The sequence below is a fragment of the Nerophis lumbriciformis genome, linkage group LG19 (assembly GCF_033978685.3).
Source record: "Nerophis lumbriciformis linkage group LG19, RoL_Nlum_v2.1, whole genome shotgun sequence".
Lineage (NCBI taxonomy): Eukaryota > Metazoa > Chordata > Actinopteri > Syngnathiformes > Syngnathidae > Nerophis > Nerophis lumbriciformis.
Genome location: NC_084566.2, coordinates 28,906,164 through 28,927,459, shown reverse-complemented (window position 1 = coordinate 28,927,459; position 21,296 = coordinate 28,906,164). Strand labels below are relative to the sequence as shown.

General features: G+C 39.7%; 1 protein-coding gene across 4 annotated transcripts in view; it reads right to left on the bottom strand.

Moving 5' to 3' along the window:
• Positions 1–7,475: 7,475 nt before the first annotated feature.
• The window catches only part of LOC133618557 (ATP-sensitive inward rectifier potassium channel 10-like), a 36,462-nt gene continuing 22,641 nt past the window's right edge, over positions 7,476–21,296 (bottom strand). For 3 of the 4 annotated variants that reach the window (XM_061979032.1, XM_061979034.2, XM_061979033.2), the window contains exons 4-6: positions 18,883–19,014; positions 15,322–15,499; positions 7,476–9,497 (exon numbers count right to left, since the gene is read on the bottom strand). In XM_061979032.1, the coding sequence (XP_061835016.1) occupies positions 9,109–9,497; positions 15,322–15,499; positions 18,883–19,014 (699 nt within the window). In that variant the 3' untranslated portion in view covers positions 7,476–9,108. The remainder of the gene's footprint in view (positions 9,498–15,321; positions 15,500–18,882; positions 19,015–21,296) is intronic. The other variant, XM_061979035.1, reaches the window with a different exon arrangement.

Here is a 21,296-nt window from a genome sequence, read left to right as displayed (position 1 = left end):
CGGTTTCCTGATTATCTCCCTGAGTGCTTTGTCCCCTCAGCTGTGGCTGATAGGCACCTGGCCACACCTGGTGTCAATCAGCCAGCTGCTATTTGAACCTGCCTTCCTCTCCAGTCAGTGCTGGATTATTGTCGCTAATACTTGTTGATGTCATTTCTACCTGTCGTGTCGTGTCGATATCGTTACAGCTACTACCTGTCGTGCTACTACTTGTCCTTGTACCTGTCGTCGTAGCGGTAAGCTATTCCTGTTAGCTATTTGTAGTTTGCTTTCTCCTAGCTCTTTTGTTTCGTGTTTTCTTGTTAGCCATTAGCTGGTTCCTGTTTTCAGTTTTGACTATTCCTAGTTCCTGGTTTGTGTTTTTACCTTTATTTTATGAACATTAAATCATGTTTTCCTGGACAAAGCCTGCCATCTCTGCATCTTGGGGTTCGTCACAAACAACACAATGTGACAAATTCTCTGTTATTAGTTTTATTAGTTGTTCCAATAATTTCAGGTCAGCTTCTCATCCCTAATCTCTTCTCCAAGTTTATACAGCAACAGACATTAAAAGCGGTTGCCTGTTTAGTGTTTACACTCATCTTATTGTGAGGTGAGGCAAGCAATAGAGATTTGCCAATGTCATCTTGCCACGTCTAAATAAAAACGAATCCTTGTGTATTAGCAATATGTTTTCAAAAAAAGTCACAAGAAACAGGTAAAAAGGTATCCAGACACACCAGATACAAAATGAGCACATTTGAATGTTAGCCACATTTTTCACATCCAAATTCTGTTTGAGGCTGGCAAGCTGTAATTTCCTTCTTTCTTTTTAGACAATCGCTGTCTGCACACACTGTTTTTCACAACTTAGTGCAGATACAGTAGTACTGTAGATGTTTTTATCAGTTTATTCAATATATATAAGACAATTAGACATGTCCGATAATGGCTTTTTTGCCAATATCCGATATTCCGATATTGTCCAACTCTCAATTACCGATTCCGATATCAACCGATACCGATATATATACAGTCGTGGAATTAACACATTATTATGCCTAATTTTGTTGTGATGCCACGCTGGATGCATTAAAGGCCTACTGAAACCCACTACTACCGACCACGCAGTCTGATAGTTTATAAAGTTAAAAGTTAAAGTACCAATGATTGTCACACACACACTAGGTGTGGCGAAATTATTCTCTGCATTTGACCCATCACCCTTGTTCACCCCTTGGGAGGTGAGGGGAGCAGTGGGCAGCAGCGGTGGCCGCGCCCGGGAATCATTTTGGTGATTTAACCCCCAATTCCAACCCTTGATGCTGAGTGCCAAGCAGGGAGGTAATGGGTCCCATTTTTATAGTCTTTGGTATGACTCGGCCTGGGTTTGAACTCACAACCTACCGATCTCAGGGCGGACACTCTAACCACTAGGCCACTGAATGATGAAATCTTAACATTGCAACACATGCCAATACGGCCGGGTTAGCTTACTAAAGTGCAATTTTAAATTTCGCGCGAAATATCCTGCTGAAAACGTCTCGGTATGATGACGCCTGCGCGTGACGTCACGGATTGTAGAGGACATTTTGGGACAGCATGGTGGCCAGTTATTAAGTCGTCTGTTTTCATCGCAAAATTCCACAGTATTCTGGACATCTGTGTTGGTGAATCTTTTGCAATTTGTTCAATGAACAATGGAGACAGCAAAGAAGAAAGCTGTAGGTGGGAAGCGGTGTATTGCGGGCGGCTGCAGCAACACAAACACAGCCGGTGTTTCATTGTTTACATTCCCGGAAGATGAAATTTGGGGAGGTGAACGGTACTTTGGGCTGTGGGATTGAGTGTGTTGTGCAGTTGAGTTGTATTGGCGGGTTATATGGACGGGAGGGGGGAGGTGTTTGTTATGCGGGATTAATTTGTGGCATATTAAATATAAGCCTGGTTGTGTTGTGGCTAATAGAGTATATATATGTCTTGTGTTTATTTACTGTTTTAGTCATTCCCAGCTGAATATCAGGTCCCACCCGCCTCTCACAGCATCTTCCCTATCTGAATCGCTCCCACTGCCCTCTAGTCCTTCACTCTCACTTTCCTCATCAACGAATCTTTCATCCTCGCTCAAATTAATAGGGAAATCGTCGCTTTCTCGGTCCGAATCGCTCTCGCTGCTGGTGGCCATGATTGTAAACAATGTGCAGATGTGAGGAGCTCCACAACCTGTGACCTCACGCTACTCGTCTGCTACTTCCGGTACAGGCAAGGCTTTTTTATCAGCCACCAAAAGTTGCGAACTTTATCGTCGATGTTCTCTACTAAATCCTTTCAGCAAAAATATGGCAACATCGCGAAATGATCAAGTATGACACATAGAATGGACCTGCTATCCCCGTTTAAATAAGAAAATCGCATTTCAGTAGGCCTTTAAGGTCCACGTTAATCAATTCATGGTATGTGCTCATCCATGCAGACTGGACACTTATCGAGAGTTAGTGGGCGGCCGAGGGTGGAGTCGGCTCTCTTTGTTGCTTTGTTGGGTCTGCTCCAGTCTCTGGCCATCCCCAACCCAGCAGACAATGGCGTGCAACACCGCAGAGGTCACCACCGTGTATATGTTTCTTTTTTGTTGTTGTTTGACTTTTGTAGCTGTATGTAGAAATGGCCAGTTGCAACAACTCTGCTTTTTTAATGTCTTTAATGTCCTTTGTTTTCTTTGAAGTTTGATGTTTCCCTTTAACACACATGTTTATGTGTGCTATGGCTATAAGTTTTTTTGTTTTTTTTTACCTTGGCCTCAGTCTGGACCCCCTCTCCAGGGGCCCAGGCTTAGACTGAATTTTTTTTTTGTCCCCCCACAGCGTTTACCTGTTTCTCACCTTTTTTGTAAGGGGTGCCGGAAATTGGCAGCGATCCTGTTCTGTCTCCCTGTAATGTTTGTCTGATCTTGAATGGGATTGTGCTGAAAATCTTGATTTCCCCTCGGGGATTTATAAAGTATTTCTGATTCTGATTCTGCATAGCATGGTAAGCATTCAACAAAAGAAAAATCATGCTAGTGTCGATTCGATACCAATACTCACCCTAGTATCAATGTTGGAGACTGTGGAGGTTGCCCTACGGTGGGTCCTCCAGGCCAGTGTTTTTCAACGTTTTTTGAGCCAAAGCACATTTTTTGAGTTGAAAAAATCCGGAGGCACACCCCCAGCAGAAATCATAAACTCAGTTGACAGTAAAAAGTCATTGTCGCAATTGTTGGATATGACTTTAAAGCATAACCAACCATGCATCAATATAGCTCTTGTCTCAAAGTAGGTGTACTGTCACGACCTGTCACATCACGCCATGACTTATTTTGAGTTTTTTGCTGTTTTCCTGTGTGTAGTGTTTTAGTTCTTGTCTTGCGCTCCTATTTCGGTGGCTTTTTCTCTTTTTTTGGTATTTTCCTGTAGCAGTTTCATGTCTTATATTTCCCGCATCTACTTTGTTTTAGCAATCAAGAATATTTCAGTTGTTTGTGTCCTTCTTTGAGGGGACATTGTTGATCGTCATGTCATGTTCGGATGTACATTGTGGACTATTGTGAAATATTCTTTGCTCCACAGTAAGTTTTTGCTGTCGTCCAGCATTCTGTTTTTGTTTACTTTGTAGCCAGTTTAGTTTTAGTTTCGTTCTGCATAGCCTTCCCTAAGCTTCAATGCCTTTTCTTAAGGGCACTCACCTTTTGTTTATTTTTGGTTTTAAGCATAAGACACCTTTTTACCTGCATTTACAAAGCAATTAGCTATCGGCTGCCACCTACTGATATGGGAGAGTATTACACGGCTACTCTGCCGAGCTCTAGACAGCACCAACCCTCAACAACAACACATAATTTGCAGACTATAATTACTGGTTTGCAAAAAATGTTTTTAACCCAAATATGTGAAATTAGATAATCTCCCCACAGCACACCAGACTGTATCTCACGGCACACTAGCGTGCCACGGCACAGTGGTTGAAAAACACTGCTCCAGGCCACCAAGCACCGACATGAGAGCCCGGTTCAGGGTTACAATACAACTTTATTTTGTAAATATTGCCGCAGGTTGCTTTCCAGCAACTGTCTTGTTGGGTCTGTCAGTCTCGCAGCCACTAAATATAGGCAGAATAATCTCATTATTTTGTTATTTTTTTGGTGGAAATTTTCTGTGCATGTGATGGCAAATCACAATGAGTGTGTTCATACAAACACAGGCAAATGCTGTGAAATAAGTTTAAAAGAACGTGTCAAGATTAATTGTGTTTCTTGGAAAAAAAACTACTCAAATCGATGTATGTGATAATACCACAATGATTCAGGATTTATGATCTTTCCACAGTAGGAACCATGTTTTACTCAAACTTTATATTTGCGGTTTGGGTAATACTTTAGTATGGGGAACATATTCACCATTGATTAGTTGCTTATAGAGATGTCCGATAATGGCTTTTTTGCCGATATCCGATATTCCGATATTGTCCAACTCTTAATTACCGATACCGATATCAACCAATACCGATACATACAGTCGTGGAATTAACACATTATAATGCCTAATTTGGACAACCAGGTATGGTGAAGATAAGGTCCTTTTTAAAAAAAAATAAAAAAAATAAAATAAGATAAATAAATTAAAAACATTTTCTTGAATAAAAAAGAAAGTAAAACAATATAAAAACAGTTACATAGAAACTAGTAATTAATGAAAATGAGTAAAATTAACTGTTAAAGGTTAGTACTATTAGTGGACCAGCAGCACGCACAATCATGTGTGCTTACGGACTGTATCCCTTGCAGACTGTATTGATATATATTGATATATAATGTAGGAACCAGAATATTAATAACAGAATGAAACAACCCTTTTGTGTGAATGAGTGTAAATGGGGGAGGTTTTTTTGGGGGGTTGGTGCACTTATTGTAAGTGTATCTTGTGTTTTTTATGTTGATTTAATAAAAACAACAAAAAAAATAAAAATGATACCGATAATAAAAAAAACGATACCAATAATTTCCTATATTACATTTTGAAGCATTTATCGGCCGATAATCTCTAGTTTCAGGGTTAATTTTTTTCTTTTAAATTGTCTTCTGGATAGACCATGTGTTCAGGGAAATGCAAATGTGCACTTTGCACAAAACGACAACGATCTTAGCTGTTTTGAAAAGGAATAAATGTTAGAATAATCATGTATATATATTATCACACAACTTTAGTATGCTTAAAGTCCGTTGCTATAGTTATTAGCTATTGTGCTATAGCTGTAATTTTTCTATCTGTGCAAGGACAAAACTTCTTGTCTGAGGGGTGGCCTCAGCCGCAGATGTTATCTTTGTTTTAGCCCGCTAACAGCCAAGGACTTCAAGGACCTCAACGAAGATAAGACGACAGCACGCAGACGAAGCAGAGACAAGGTGAAATCACAAGGCCCCAGCACATTCCGTCACGTATTGTGCGTACTGGACCTGCTTTGCGTGATGTATGTGACCACTCCTTTTAGAGACGGGCTCAGTGATGTTGACTGGGGAACTCCTGAATAAATAGAGGGACGCGGGAGCTGTACCTTAGAGCGTAGGGCGAGACTGTGACTAAGTGTGCAGCTCCATGCGTTCTCCACATGAGCTAAATTGAACTCTGTCTCTGCATGATTCATTTCTTCTTGTCTGATTAATAGATGTCATCAGTGTTTGAACCTGACAATAATCTGATGAAGCCGACCAGTGTTTTTTCCAACAGTTTCAAAGTCACTGTGTTAGCTTTATAAAAAATGCACAACCCACTGAATCATTTGCACTGTTTTCCCCCTGTGTATCAAAAATAACATACAATGAACAAAGTTTGAATGTCACAAATTGACACAATAGACTTAACATGAAAATATGTTTCAGTTGTTTCAGATGTTATCTCAAATTCAATTAATCTATTTTAACGATAAGGTCATTATACAAAGAATGTAACGCCCACAATGTATTGTACTGATAAATAAATAAATATCAAGTTCTGAAAAGTAATTCAATTCAGGAAGTTGCAGAAATGTCTGTTCTCGGGGGGGGTTTGGAAAAATAGTCTTTTTGTCAAGTGCCCAAACAGTAAAATAATCCTCCATCTGGCCAAAGAAAGTTGTGAGTGACAGCACTTTGATAAAGAAGGTGAGAAACACTATCGAATTGAAAAAAGCACTTGAAGCTAAGAATGAAAATCCCCTCCCCTCCTTCTGCTCATCACCATCTTTGCCAGCAAGTCTTCAATAAAGGCAAACATGATGTTCAATTTTCATTTATACATTTCATTCTTCATTTATATGTATTTCACATTGTTTTCTGAAAGAACACTGTAATTGAGATCCGTGTGTGTGTGTGTGTGTGTGTGTGTGTGTGTTTGTGTGTGTGTGTGTGTGTGTGTGTGTGTGTAAGAGAACACGTTCTTGTCGTAAATTTGTGTTTTTTGTACTATTCAGTTGTCGTCTTACCTTTTGCAATGGCTACTATCTGAAGGTACCACTGCATTTGCAAAATATCAATTATTAGATATATTATAATTTAGGTTTTATTTGTCAATCAGTTATGAAAAAATGCATTTGTTTTGTCTGGTGTTCATACAGTCGTGGTCAAAAGTTTACATACACTTATAAAGAACATAATGTCATGGCTGTCTTGAGTTTCCAATCATTTCTACGACTCTTATTTTTTTTGTGATAGAGTGATTGGAGCACATACTTGTTGGTCACGAAAAAAACATTCATGAAGTTTGGTTCTTTTATGAATTTATTATGGGTCTACGGAAAATGTGAGCAAAACTGCTGGGTAAAAAGTATACATACAGCAATGTTAATATTTGCTTATATGTCCCTTGGCAAGTTTCACTGCAATAAGGCGCTTTTGGTAGCCATCCACAAGCTTCTGCTTGAATTTTTGACTACTCCTCTTGACATACTTGCCAACCTTGAGACCTCCAATTTCGGGAGGTGGGGGGTGGGTGCGGGGGGCGTGGTTGGGGCGGGGGCGTGGTTGGGGGCGTGGTTAAGAGGGGAGGACTATATTTACAGCTAGAATTCACCAAGTCAAGTATTTCATATATATATATATATATATATATATATATATATATATATATATATATATATATATATATATATATATATATATCCCTGCGACGAGGGAATAAGCGGTAGAAAATGGATGGATGGATGGATATATATATATATATATATATATATATATATATATATATATATGTATATATATATATATAATTGACTTTCAGTGAATTCTAGCTATATATATATATATATATATATATATATATATATATATATATATATATATATATATATACATATATATATATATATATATATATATATATATATATATATATATATATATATATATATATATATATATATATATATATATATATATATATATATAAATAAAAGAAATACTTGAATTTCAGTGTTCATTTATTTACACATATACACACACACATAACACTCATCTACTCATTGTTGAGTTAAGGGTTGAATTGTCCATCCTTTTTCTATTCTCTGTCACTATCTTTCTAACCATGCTGAACACCCCCTCTGATTATGCATTGCTGTGTGGCACGCACAAAAGTGCTTTCATCAAATGCACTAGATGGCAGTATTGTCCTGTTTAAGAGTGTCACAACATTGCTGTTTATGGCAGACCGACTGCTTTACTGTAGACGTTCTTTATATTGTGGGAAAGCGGACTCAGGTCCCCATGGAGCTGGAGGGGGCGTGGCCTCCAGCTCCGCCTGAATTTCGGGAGATCTTTGGGAGAAAATTTGTCCCGGGAGGTTTTCGGGAGAGGCGCTGAATTTCGGGAGTCTCCCGGAAAATCTGGGAGGGTTGGCAAGTATGCCTCTTGACAAAATTGGTGCAGTTCAGCTAAATGTGTTGGTTTTCTGACATGGACTTGTTTCTTCAGCATTGTCCACACGTTTAAGTCAGGCCATTCTAAAACCTTCATTCTAGCCTGATTTAGCCATTCCTTTACCACTTTCGACATGTGTTTGGGGTCATTTTCCTGTTGGAACACCCAACTGCACCCAAGACCCAACCTCCGGGCTGATGATTTTAGGTCGTCCTGGAGAATTTGGAGGTAATCCTCCTTTTTTATTGTCCCATTTACTCTCTGTAAAGCACCAGTTCCATTGGCAGCCAAAAAGGCCCAGAGCATAATACTACCACCACCATGCTTGACGGTAGGTATGGTGTTCCTGGGATTAAAGGCCTCACTTTTTCTCCCCCAAACATATTGCTGGGTATTGTGGCCAAACAGCTCAATTTTTGTTTCATCTGACTCCAGAACTTTCCTCCAGAAGGTCTTATCTTTGTCCATGTCATGTCACATTATCAGTGGACCCATAATAAATTCATAAAAGAACCAAACTTCATGATTGTTTTTTGTGACAAACAATGATGTGCTCCAATCACTCTATCACAAAAAAAATAAGAGTTGTAGAAATGATTGGGAAACTCAAGACAGCCATGACATTATGTTCTTTACAAGTGTATGTAAACTTAACTGACAGGAAACGTCTGTTAGCGTGACAAGGGAAGTGGTGTGTGGGTTTTGTGAGAAGGGTGATGTGATATTAATCATAAGTATTTCCATATACAAATGTGTCACTGCAAGTTATCCATTTATGTTTATACGTTTTAGTAGTATGCCTTTTATTTACTTGATAAATACATGATTGTGTGGCATGTCGTTCAAATGAAAACATTTTATGAGGTTAGGTGGTGTTATGTTCTGTTAGTGTAATAACTTCCTTTTTTTAACATTACAGTTCAGGTCAAACACATTTAGCAAGCTGCCGTGTGTATGCCAAAGCAACAGGGGGCGCTAAAGTTTCCAAACCTTTCAGGCCATTGGGGGCCAATCAGAAGCCTGAAGAGAGTCATTTCTGGCAAAGGCACAGTTAGTGTGTGGACAAAAGACAGTAAATGTAGTGTTTTTAATATTTAAAAAAATATATATCACCATGGCCGAGGTCATTGTGTACGTTCTCATGTACCGCCTCCCACCATTTTATTTTGAAGTACTATTGGGTGTTTAAGTGCCACTCCAGGTTTTCACACGTTGCTAATGCGCACGCTAATCTTAGAGTCCCTGACTCGCTCGCGGTCCTCCCCGCGCTCTCGGTAGCTCTGCTCCAGACGGATCTTCTCTTTGTCGGACACCTCGGGAACAGTCCCGCCCCCGTTGCTCTGGTAGGCGTGGCTGGAAGATTTAAAGACCGGTGCGCTTTTGCTCTTGGCCACTTTATCGAAGAAAGCAAAGTCCGCCACGTATTTACCCGACTGGGAGAGGGAGACTACGGGGGGGAACTCGTAGCCCCAGAGGATCTCGTCGGGCAGGTAGGACGTGCGGACTTGGCATGTGGCTGAGGTCGGCTCCACGGTGGCGCTCAGGATCACCAGCAACTCGAAGTCGGCCAAGTCTGGGTCCGTCCAGCCGCCACCTGGTGGCCGTGAATGGAAATGAAGAATAAAATGCTAAGTACTGTATATATACCGTAGATCAGGGGTCACCAACCTTTTTGAAACCAAGAGCTACTTCTTGGGTACTGATTAATGCGAAGGGCTACCAGTTTGATACACACTTAAATAAATTGCCAGAAATAGCCAATTTGCTCAATTTACCTTTAACTCTATGTTATTATTAATAATTAATTATATTTATCTTTGTGGAAACACTGATCATCTTAATGATTTCTTACAGTAAATATATATAGAAACAGATAAATATCAATATGCAACACTTTATTTTTATATTTTCTCTAAGTGCACATTTTTCAAATTGAACATTTTCAAATGATCACTTCTAAGACAGTCTTGTGAAATCACAATATCCCATTTTAACTAGCTAGCCACTAACATTTTTTTAACAAAACATGAATTACTTTGCACCATGTTTGTACAAATAATAACTCATGTAAAATCATACTTGCCAACCTAGAGACCCCCGATTTCGGGGGTGGGGGGACGTGGTCGGGGTGGGACGGGGGCGTGGTTGGGGGCGGGGCTAAGAGGGGAGGAGTATATTTACAGCTAGAATTCACCAAGTCAAGTATTTCATATATACAGGTAAAAGCCAGTAAATTAGAATATTTTGAAAAACTTGATTTATTTCAGTAATTGCATTCAAAAGGTGTAACTTGTACATTATATTTATTCATTGCACACAGACTGATGCATTCAAATGTTTATTTCATTTAATTTTGATGATTTGAAGTGGGCCCTGCGATGAGGTGGCGACTTGTCCAGGGTGTACCCCGCCTTCCGCCCGATTGTAGCTGAGATAGGCTCCAGCGCCCCCGCGACCCCAAAGGGAATAAGCGGTAGAAAATGGATGGATGGATTTGAAGTGGCAACAAATGAAAATCCAAAATTCCGTGTGTCACAAAATTCGAATATTACTTAAGGCTAATACAAAAAAGGGATTTTTAGAAATGTTGGCCAACTGAAAAGTATGAAAATGAAAAATATGAGCATGTACAATACTCAACTTGCTGGTAGACGGCTGCGTTGACCCTGGATCTCAGGAAACAGAGTGGACCGACACCAGCAGATGACATGGCACCCCAAACCATCACTGATGGTGGAAACTTTACACTAGACTTCAGGCAACGTGGATCCTGTGCCTCTCCTGTCTTCCTCCAGACTCTGGGACCTCGATTTCCAAAGGAAATGCAAAATTTGCTTTCGTCAGAAAACATGACTTTGGACCACTCAGCAGCAGTCCAGCTGGTGTCGGTCCACTCTGTTTCCTGAGATCCAGGGTCAACGCAGCCGTCTACCAGCAAGTTTTAGAGCACTTCATGCTTCCTGCTGCTGACCTGCTCTATGGAGATGGAGATTTCAAGTTCCAACAGGACTTGGCGCCTGCACACAGCGCAAAATCTACCCGTGCCTGGTTTACGGACCATGGTATTTCTGTTCTAAATTGGCCCGCCAACTCCCCTGACCTTAGCCCCATAGAAAATCTGTGGGGTATTGTGAAAAGGAAGATGCAGAATGCCAGACCCAAAAACGCAGAAGAGTTGAAGGCCACTATCAGAGCAACCTGGGCTCTCATAACACCTGAGCAGTGCCAGAAACTCATCGACTCCATGCCACGCCGCATTAACGCAGTAATTGAGGCAAAAGGAGCTCCAACCAAGTATTGAGTATTGTACATGCTCATATTTTTCATTTTCATACTTTTCAGTTGGCCAACATTTCTAAAAATCCCTTTTTTGTATTAGCCTTAAGTAATATTCTAATTTTGTGACACACGGAATTTTGGATTTTCATTTGTTGCCACTTCAAATCATCAAAATTAAATGAAATAAACATTTGAATGCATCAGTCTGTGTGCAATGAATAAATATAATGTACAAGTTACACCTTTTGAATGCAATTACTGAAATAAATCAAGTTTTTCAAAATATTCTAATTTACTGGCTTTTACCTGTATATATATATATATATATATATAAGAAATACTTGACTTTCAGTGAATTCTAGCTGTATATATATTTATTTTATTATATATTTATTTTATTTTATATATATATATCTATATATATAAATAAAATAAATACTTGAATTTCAGTGTTCATTTATTTACACATATACACACACATAACACTCATCTACTCATTGTTGAGTTAAGGGTTGAATTGTCCATCCTTGTTCTATTCTCTGTCACTATTTTTCTAACCATGCTGAACACCCTTTCGCAGGTACCCAGAAAGGTTTCGAGTACCACCAAAAAAACTGAATCTCCGAAGACAGTATAAAAATCTGTGTTAAAGGTGTACAAATACTGCTTGCATAATAAGCATGTTTTTTTTTTTACAAATGAGGGTTAAGAGTTCAGTACTAAAATTAAAAAAAAGAATGTGGCTTAAGTACAGTTTTTTAATTGAGCTGCTGCATTTTTTGGTTGGGTTGTTTATTTATTTTGAGTAACTTCTATACATTTCTAAAAGGGAATAATGTAATAGAGTTATCTATGTTTGTCTGTTGCCATCTCCTGGTGAATGTTGGCTATAGCGTACTGGGGTTACTTTTTGGTTGGCCAACGATTTACGTGGTGTTGCGCACCTGACGTCACTCAGGTCCGCATGGAGCTGGAGGGGGCGTGGCTTCCAGCTCCGCCTGAATTTCGGGAGATTTTCGGGAGAAAATTTGTCCCAGGAGGTTTTCGGGAGAGGCGCTGAATTTCGGGAGTCTCCCGGAAAATCCGGGAGGGTTGGCAAGTATGTGTAAAATACAAAAGTCAACTCTCAAATTTTTAAATAAATCATGTCACACTTTGAACTGGACACCAAATCTGTTATCGGTTTCTTTGTCAGGTAGTGAAGGCCAAGTCTTTAAAATATTTTCTTGGATTTTCAAATTCTATTTGAGTTTTGTCTCTTTTAAAATCAAAAATGTCGCGCAAAGCGAGACCAGCTTGCTAGAAAATAAATAAAATTTAAAAAAAATAGAGGCAGCTCACTGGTAAGTGCTGCTATTTGAGCTATTTTTAGAACAGGCCAGCGGGCTACTCATCTGGTCCTTACGGGCTACCTGGTGCCCGCGGGCACCGCGTTGGTGACCCCTGCCGTAGATGTAATAACGTAGTAATGCTCTCTGAATAGTCATAGAATGTTTGATGCAGGGGTGTCAAACTCATTTTAGATGGGGGGGCCACATGGAGAAAAATCTACTCCCAAGTGGGCCGGACTGGTAAAATCACGGCGCGATAACTTAAAAATAAAGACAACTTCAGATTGTTTTCTTTGTTTAAAAATAGAACAAAAATAGCTCTTTTGTAAAGTAAATCTGAACAGCCGACATGGGCATCTACATCAACTATATGATTTGCCTGAGAAGCTAGACAGGACAAGAAAAAAAATAAAAATAAAAAATAAAAAATAGAACAAGCACATTCTGAAAATGTACAAATCTAATGTTGTTGGGGTTTTTTTTACACTTACATGTTGCGGTTAATAGTATTCTATCTTAATTTGTCATTATTTATACTTTCTGGATAATTTATGTGATAATATCCATCAGTCAACTCATTGGTGTTAATTTTCAATCTATCAAGATAAACAAATAACAACAAAATCAAATTACAGGATGTTATTTATGTAGTTTGATCATTTTCCTCGACTGGTGCACTAACATCATGTGGTTCATATTTTTTTACATATGTAGCGTCATCTACAAAGATACAAAGAATTACTATTGCGACATCTAGTGGACACATTTAGAACAGCAGTTTCTTCTATTCAAAAATGTTGGCTCATTTTTATACTTAGCAAACTTATCGGATAGAACCGATAAAACAGGTTTTATCCGGCCGTACGTTTGACACCCCTGGTTTAATGTAATGTAAAAAGAAGCACTGTACATATAACAATATAATAATAAGTAGAAACATTCCCACTGATTTTTTAAAAGGGTTTGCTCATAGTGCTAACTCAAGAAAACTCATTTAAACCTCATGATTGGTGTTGGGTGCAAGAGTACCCAATATTTTGGGAGTGCTTACTTTTTCTGATTTTCAACTGTGCCTAATGTTTTGGCATCATGTGTACCCAAAATCGAATAATATATCTCAGGTATATTATGGGATTACCCCATAATTTGAGATTGACTGTACCTAATACTTTGGGTACTGGTGTACCTAATATTTTGGGATTAACCAATAATTTGGGATTAGCTGTACCAAATATATAAGGAGGGTTTAATATGCCTAAAGTGTACTTAATATTTTAGGTGTATCAAAGGCAGGGGTGGGCAAACTTTTTGTCTCAGGGGCCACATTGGCTTTTGAAATTTTACAGACGGGCCGGGCGAACACATGATTAAAGTACCACTGATAGTCTCACACACACACACTAGGTATGGTGAAATTACCCTCTGCATTTGACCCATCCTCTTGTTCCACCCCCTGGGAGGTGAGGGGCGCAGTGAACAGCAGCGGTGGCCGCGCTCGGGAATCATTTTGATGATTTAACCCCCCCAATTCCAACCCTTGATGCTGAGTGCCAAGCAGGGAGGTAATGGGTCCCATTTTTATAGTCTTTGGTATGACTCGGCCGGGGTTTGAACTCACAAGGCATTTCAAAGCATATCATATCTGTTGGAACTAAGAGTAGGCTTCTCAAACATGGGCTATTTTAATCCTACTACATCTATTTTCAACAGTAGCATATAAGAACATAAAAGAAACATACCAAATGGTATTAAAGGACTAACACTTACATTTTCTTTTAGGGGCAGCAGCGTTGTTGATCACCCTTTTTTGCCAGTGCGTCGGAGTCTAGCGTCAGTTTTGTTGTGGCAATCCTCAAAACAGATCTTTGTTCAATTCTGTTTTAATATTTGGGCAAGACGGGTTAAAAGGACCAACGGGCCGGATGTGGCCCGCGGGCCGTAGTTTGCGCACCCCCTGGCCTAAGGTGTACCTAATATTTTGGGATCACCCAATAATTTGGTATGGAGTGTACCTAATATTTTGCGATTACCTATTTATTTGGAATTAGGTGTACCTAATATTTTGATATTACCCAACAATTTTGGATTGGGTGTAGCCAATACTTTGGGCATAAATATACTTCATATTATGGCCTCACGTGTACCTAATACTGTATTTTATGACTACCAAATAGTTTGGAATCAGGTCTACACTACCTAATATTTTGATATTAGGCAATATTTTGGGTTTACCCTATAATTTGGGATCGACTGCACCTAATACTTTGGGCACAAGTGTACTTCATATTTTGGGCCAACATGTACCTAATCTTTTGGGACTACGCAATAGTTTGTGTCTAACCAATATTTTTGATGTACCTAATAATATGGCCGGAGGAGTACCTAATATTTTGCATGTACCTAATACTTTAGGCACAAGTGTGCCAAATATTTGGTCCTTACTTGTGCCTCATACTGTATTTTGGTCTTACCTAACATCCTGCGTGAGTGTGGTTAATATCGAGGCCACAGGTGTACATAATATTTCAGGCGTACCAACTACCGTATTTTTCGGAGTATAAGTCGCACCGGAGTATAAGTCGCACCTGCCGAAAATGCATAATAAAGAAGGAAAAAAACATATATAAGTCGCACTTATGAAAAAAACTGCGACTTATAGTCCGAAAAATACGGTACTTTGGTTTCGCATGACCCTAATATTTTGGGTGTACCTATTGTTTTGGGCATCAAGGCGGCTAACATTTTGGTCCCTTGTGTACCTAATTTATGGATACCTAATACTTTGGCTACGGGTGTACCTCAACCTACCCTTGGCCGCCCAAGCTTTCAGAGGGCTGCCGTCATCAATGATGTGGGAGAAGGTGAGTGGCAGGATGAGGAAGGGGCTGTCGCTGGACGTGTCCACTTGGAAGGCAACGTTCCTCTGGTCCAGACGGACCGTTTCACCCTCCTTGGTCAGAGACGTCTGGAGCAGCTTACCCGTGACCTGAGGGAGGAGGCGGAGCATGAAGTTTGATCATATTACGCCTATACTGGCTCACCTGCGCACATAAAATGCGACTTTAAAGGCCTACTGAAATGCGATTTTCTTATTTAAACGGAGATAGCAGGTTCGCGATATTGACATATTTTTGCTGAAAGGATTTAGTAGAGAACATCGACGATAAAGTTTGCAACTTTTGATCGCTGATAAAAAAGCCTTGCCTGTACCGGAAGTAGCAGACGATATTCGCGTGACGTCACAGGTTGTGGAGCTCCTCACATCTGCACATTGTTTACAATCATGGCCACCAGCAGCGAGAGCGATTCTGACCGAGAAAGCGACGATTTCCCCATTAATTTGAGCGAGGATGAAAGATTTGTGGATGAGGAAAGTGAGAGTGAAGGACTAGAGGGCAGTGGGGGCGATTCAGATAGGGAAGATGCTGTGAGAGGCGGGTGGGACCTGATATTCAGCTGGGAATGACTAAAATAGTAAATAAACACAAGACATATATATACTCTATTAGCTACAACACAGCCAGGCTTATATTTAATATGCCACAAATTAATCCCGCATAACAAACACCTCCCTCCTCCCGTCCATAAACCCGCCAATACTACTCAAACACCTGCACAACACACTCAATCCCACAGCCCAAAGTACCGTTCACCTCCCCAAAGTTCATACAGCACATATATTTCCCCAAAGTCCCCAAAGTTACGTACGTGACATGCACATAGCGGCACGCACGTACGGGCAAGCGATCAAATGTTTGGAAGCCGCAGCTGCATGCGTACTCACGGTACCGCGTCTGCGCATCCAACTCAAAGTCCTCCTGGTAAGAGTCTCTGTTGTCCCAGTTCTCCACAGGCCAACGGTAAAGCTTGACTGTCATCTTCCGGGAATGTAAACAATGGAACACCGGCTGTGTTATCCGGCACAACAGTCAAGGGGTGCATTCTACGGCGGGGGTGCGTTATCCGGCACAACACCTGCCGCAATACACCGCTTCCCACCTACATCTTTCTTCTTTGCTGTCTCCATTGTTCATTGAACAAATTGCAAAAGATTCACCAACACAGAGGTCCAGAATACTGTGGAATTTTGCGATGAAAACAGACGACTTAATAGCTGGCCACCATGCTGTCCCAAAATGTCCTCTACAATCCGTGACGTCACGCGCAGGCGTCATCATACCAAGACGTTTTCAGCAGGATATTTCGCGCAAAATTTAAAATTGCCCTTTAGTAAGCTAACCCGGCCGTATTGGCATGTGTTGCAATGTTAAGATTTCATCATTGATATATAAACTATCAGACTGCGTGGTCGGTAGTAGTGGGTTTCAGTAGGCCTTTAAGGTTTTACTACTTACGTATAAAATACTAAACGGTCTAGCTCCATCCTATCTTGCTGATTGTATTGTACCATATGTCCCGGGTCAGAAATCTGCGTTCTAAGAACTCCGGCTTATTAGTGATTCCCAGAGCCCCAAAAAAGTCTGCGGGCTTTAGAATGTTTTCTATTCGGGCTCCAATACTCTGGAATGCCCTCCCGGTAACAGTTAGAGATGCTACCTCAGTGGAAGCATTTAAGTCCCATCTTAAAACTCATTTGTATACTCTAGCCTTTAAGTAGACCACCCTTTTAGACCAGTTGATCTGCCGTCTCTTTTCAGCTCTGCACCCCTCTCTTGCATGGAGAGGTTATCAGGTGACCACAGATGACGCGCTAGCTGTTCAAAGTCGGGACCCGTGCAACTGTGCATCAGTTGGGGACGTCTCTATTCAAGATGATCCCCTGCTGGCCCCACTATGGACTGGACTCTCACATTATTAACTAGATCCATTCGACGATGTGGGGACCAGGGGCGGGTGGTCCCCACATCTGCGGTCCCCTCCAAGGTTTCTTGTTGTTCCCATTGGGTTGAGTTTTTTCTTGCCCCGATGTGGGATCTGAGTCGAGGATGTTGTTGTGGCTTGTGCAGCCCTTTTAGACACTTGTGATTAAAGGCCTACTGAAACCAACTACTACCGACCACCCAGTCTGATAGTTTATATATCAATGATGAATTCTTAACATTGCAACACATGCCAATACGGCCGGGATAAAATTTTAAAATTTCCCAGGAAACTTCCGGTTGAGAACGTCTAGGTATGATGACGTATGCGCGTGACGTCAGTAGTTGAATCAGACATTTTGGAATAGGTCGGTCACCAGCTTAAATCGTCTTTTTTCATCGCTAAATTCCACAGTGTTCTGGACATCTGTGTTGGTGAATCTTTTGCAATTTGTTCAATGAACAATGGAGACTGCAAAGAAGTAACCTGTAGGTGCGATCGGTGTATTAGCTTCTGGCTACAGCAACACAACCAGGAGGACTTTGACTTGGATAGCAGACGCGCTATCCGACGCTAGCCGCCGACCGCATCGATGATCGGGTGAAGTCCTTCGTCGCGCCGTCGATCGCTGGAACGCAGGTGAGCACTGGTGATGAGCAGATGAGAGCTGGCGTAGGTGAAGAGCTAATGTTATTAGCATAGCTCTATCGAGGTCCCGTAGCTAAGTTAGCTTCAATGGCGTCGTTAGCAACAGCATTGCTAGGCTTCGTCAGGCGGTACAGCATTAACCGTGTGGTTACAGGTCCAGAGTTTGGTAGTGTTGTTGATATTCTGTCTATCCTTCCAGTCAGGGGCTTATTTCTTTTGTTTCTATCTGCAGTTAAGCACGATGCTATCACGTTAGCTCCGTAGCTAAAGTGCTTCACCGATGTATTGTCGTGGAGATAAAAGTCACTGTGAATGTCCATTTCGCGTTCTCGACTCTCATTTTCAAGAGGATATAGTATCCGAGGTAGTTTAAAATACAAATCCGTGATCCACAATAGAAAAAGGAGAGAGTATGGAATCCAATGAGCTCTTGTACCTAAGTTACGGTCAGAGCGAAAAAAGATACGTCCTGCACTGCACTCTAATACTTCACTCTCACGTTTTTCATCCACGAATCTTTCATCCTCGCTCAAATTAATGGGGTCCGAATCGCTCTCGCTGCTGGTGTAAACAATGGGGAAATGTGTGGAGACTTTCAACTTGTGACGTCACGCTACTTCCGGTACAGGCAAGGCTTTTTTTTTATCAGCGACCAAAAGTTGCGAACTTTATCATCTGTTCTCTACTAAATCCTTTCAGCAAAAATATGGCAATATCGCGAAATGATCAAGTATGACACATAGAATGGATCTGCTATCCCCGTTTAAATATAAAAATGTCCTTTCAGTAGGCCTTTAAGGGCTATATAAATAAACTTTGATTGACGATTGAAGTGCAAACAAACAATGTTTTTTTTGTTGTTGATATTGTTAAAATCAAAACAATTTTCACACTACTCACCTGGCAGCCCAGCAGAAGACTTTTGCGCATGTTGGCCACCCTGATCATCAGGCAGGGTCGACCCTCCTGTGTCGACACCACAGCGTGCTGGCTGAACTTTACGGTCTCGCCTCGCTTTTTCGGCCGAGCAACCTGATGGATCAGCATTGAATAACCGTCATCTCCATGACAGTCAGCATGCAAGCAGGGAACATTCATGCAGCCATGAATATTACTGACAGTGCTTATCAACCCTACATTTTAATCAAGCACAAAGCTGAATGTTTAAGAAAGTAAAAGTCAGCTTTAGGCTTTTTCAGGAGAATGTGGACACGTGCACAATTATTATGTATCTTCTTGTCACCCTAATGACAATTTTCAATAAAAGGTTTGATATTTCTGTGGTGACTTGACAATATTGTATCCATTTCATTTGGTGCTGTATAATGTCACGTGGGCGGTAGCAGTTTACTACGGTGTTGTTCTCCTGGGATGCAGAACGGACAACTCCGGACAAAGCGTGAAGGTAGGAGTATGAGTTATTGTCATAAATTATAGCTTAAACCAAAAACAGGAAACAAGCAAAAAAAAAAGCGTGCCGTTCTCACGAGAAGCTAAATAACCACAACTTTGCACTGTAATCATGAACTAGCTGTGGCATCAACAAACTAGACTTACTGTACGTGGACCAGGCATGAAGCGAACAATGACGCCAGGCCGACTGACTGGCAAAGGCAGGCTTAAATAATGCCTCTGATTAGAGACAGGTGAGCGTCCCGAACACCAGAGGCAGGTGAAAACAATAAGTAACCATGGTAACAAACAAGGGTGCACGACAACAGGAACTAAGGGAGTCCAAAACTAGCAGAACATAACAAAAACATGATCCGGACCACGGATCATGACATATACACTGCAAAAAGTGAAATCTAAGTAAGATTAAATATCTCAAATAAGGGTGATATTTGCTTATGTTCTGTCTGATAAGGTAATTCTTCTCACTAAGCAGATTTTATGTTAGAGTGTTTTACTTTACTAGCTTGTTGCTGAGATTTGATGACCTATATTGAGTAAAACATGCTTGAAACTAGAATATCAAGTGTTGCAAAGCTGTGTCATCAACACTCACAAGTATAAAACTACTTTTTTAAAGTAATAATTTCTTACTTCAAGCATGAACAAAAAACAAAATCATGACTTTGACACAATTGTGTCTCATAATTAAAACAGATGACAGCCAAATGGACTTGGCTGTTTTATTTTCAATGAAACAATAGAAAATACGTACTCATATAGTAGTACAGTTGTTATTAGTGAGAATAATACTTATTTTAAGGTATTTTTGGGTTCATTGAGGTTAGCTAATTTTACTTGTTTTGGAAAGTCTTGACAAGCCAAATTTTCTTGTTCTATTGGCAGATAATTTTGCTTAGTTCAAGTAAAATACCCCTAATTTTTGTATTTTTGTTTTTGTTTTTGAACACTGACTTTTTGCAGTGTGTATATATATATATATATATATACACACACATATATATATATATATATATATATATATATATATATATATATATATATATATTTGTTATTAGTGAGAATATACTTATTTTAAGGTATTTTGGGGTTCATTGAGGTTAGCTAATTTTACGTGTTTTGGAAAGTTTTGACAAGCCACATTTTCTTGTTCTATTGGCAGATAATTTTGCTTAGTTCAAGTAAAATACCCCTAATTTTTTTTTTTTCTTCTTGTTTTTGAACACTGACTTTTTGCAGTGTGTATATATATATATATACACACATATATATATATATATATATATATATATATATATATATATATATATATATATATATATATATATATATATATATATATATATATATATATATATATATATATATATATATATACATACTCCTCGCGCACTAATTGACTGAAAGAGCACGCACTTGGCGTGATGATGTCATGTTATCGATGGAAAAATGCATTTTTAGACCATATGAGGCTAGGAGACCCCGAGAGTAACAAGCGGTTGCCTTGTTGCCTTTCCATTAAGAACAATAAATTAGTTTTTAGTATAAGTTTGCTGGTTTCAAGAAATGTAATGCCGAGCGCATATCATTATGTCAAGATAATGGCACTAGCATTTACTTCATTTAAGAATATTTTTCAACATATTGAGCAAAAAGGTCTCTCTTTTTTTTTCTACCAAGAAAAGTGTTGTTTTTAGTGAGAATATACTTATTTTAAGGTATTTTTGGGTTCATTGAGGTTAGCTAATTTTACGTGTTTTGGAAAGTTTTGACAAGCCGAATTTTCTTGTTCTATTGGCAGATAATTTTGCTTAGTTCAAATAAAATACCCCTAATTTTTGTATTTTTTTTTTCTTGTTTCTGAACACTGACTTTTTGCAGTTTGACTTGAATTTCAGGAT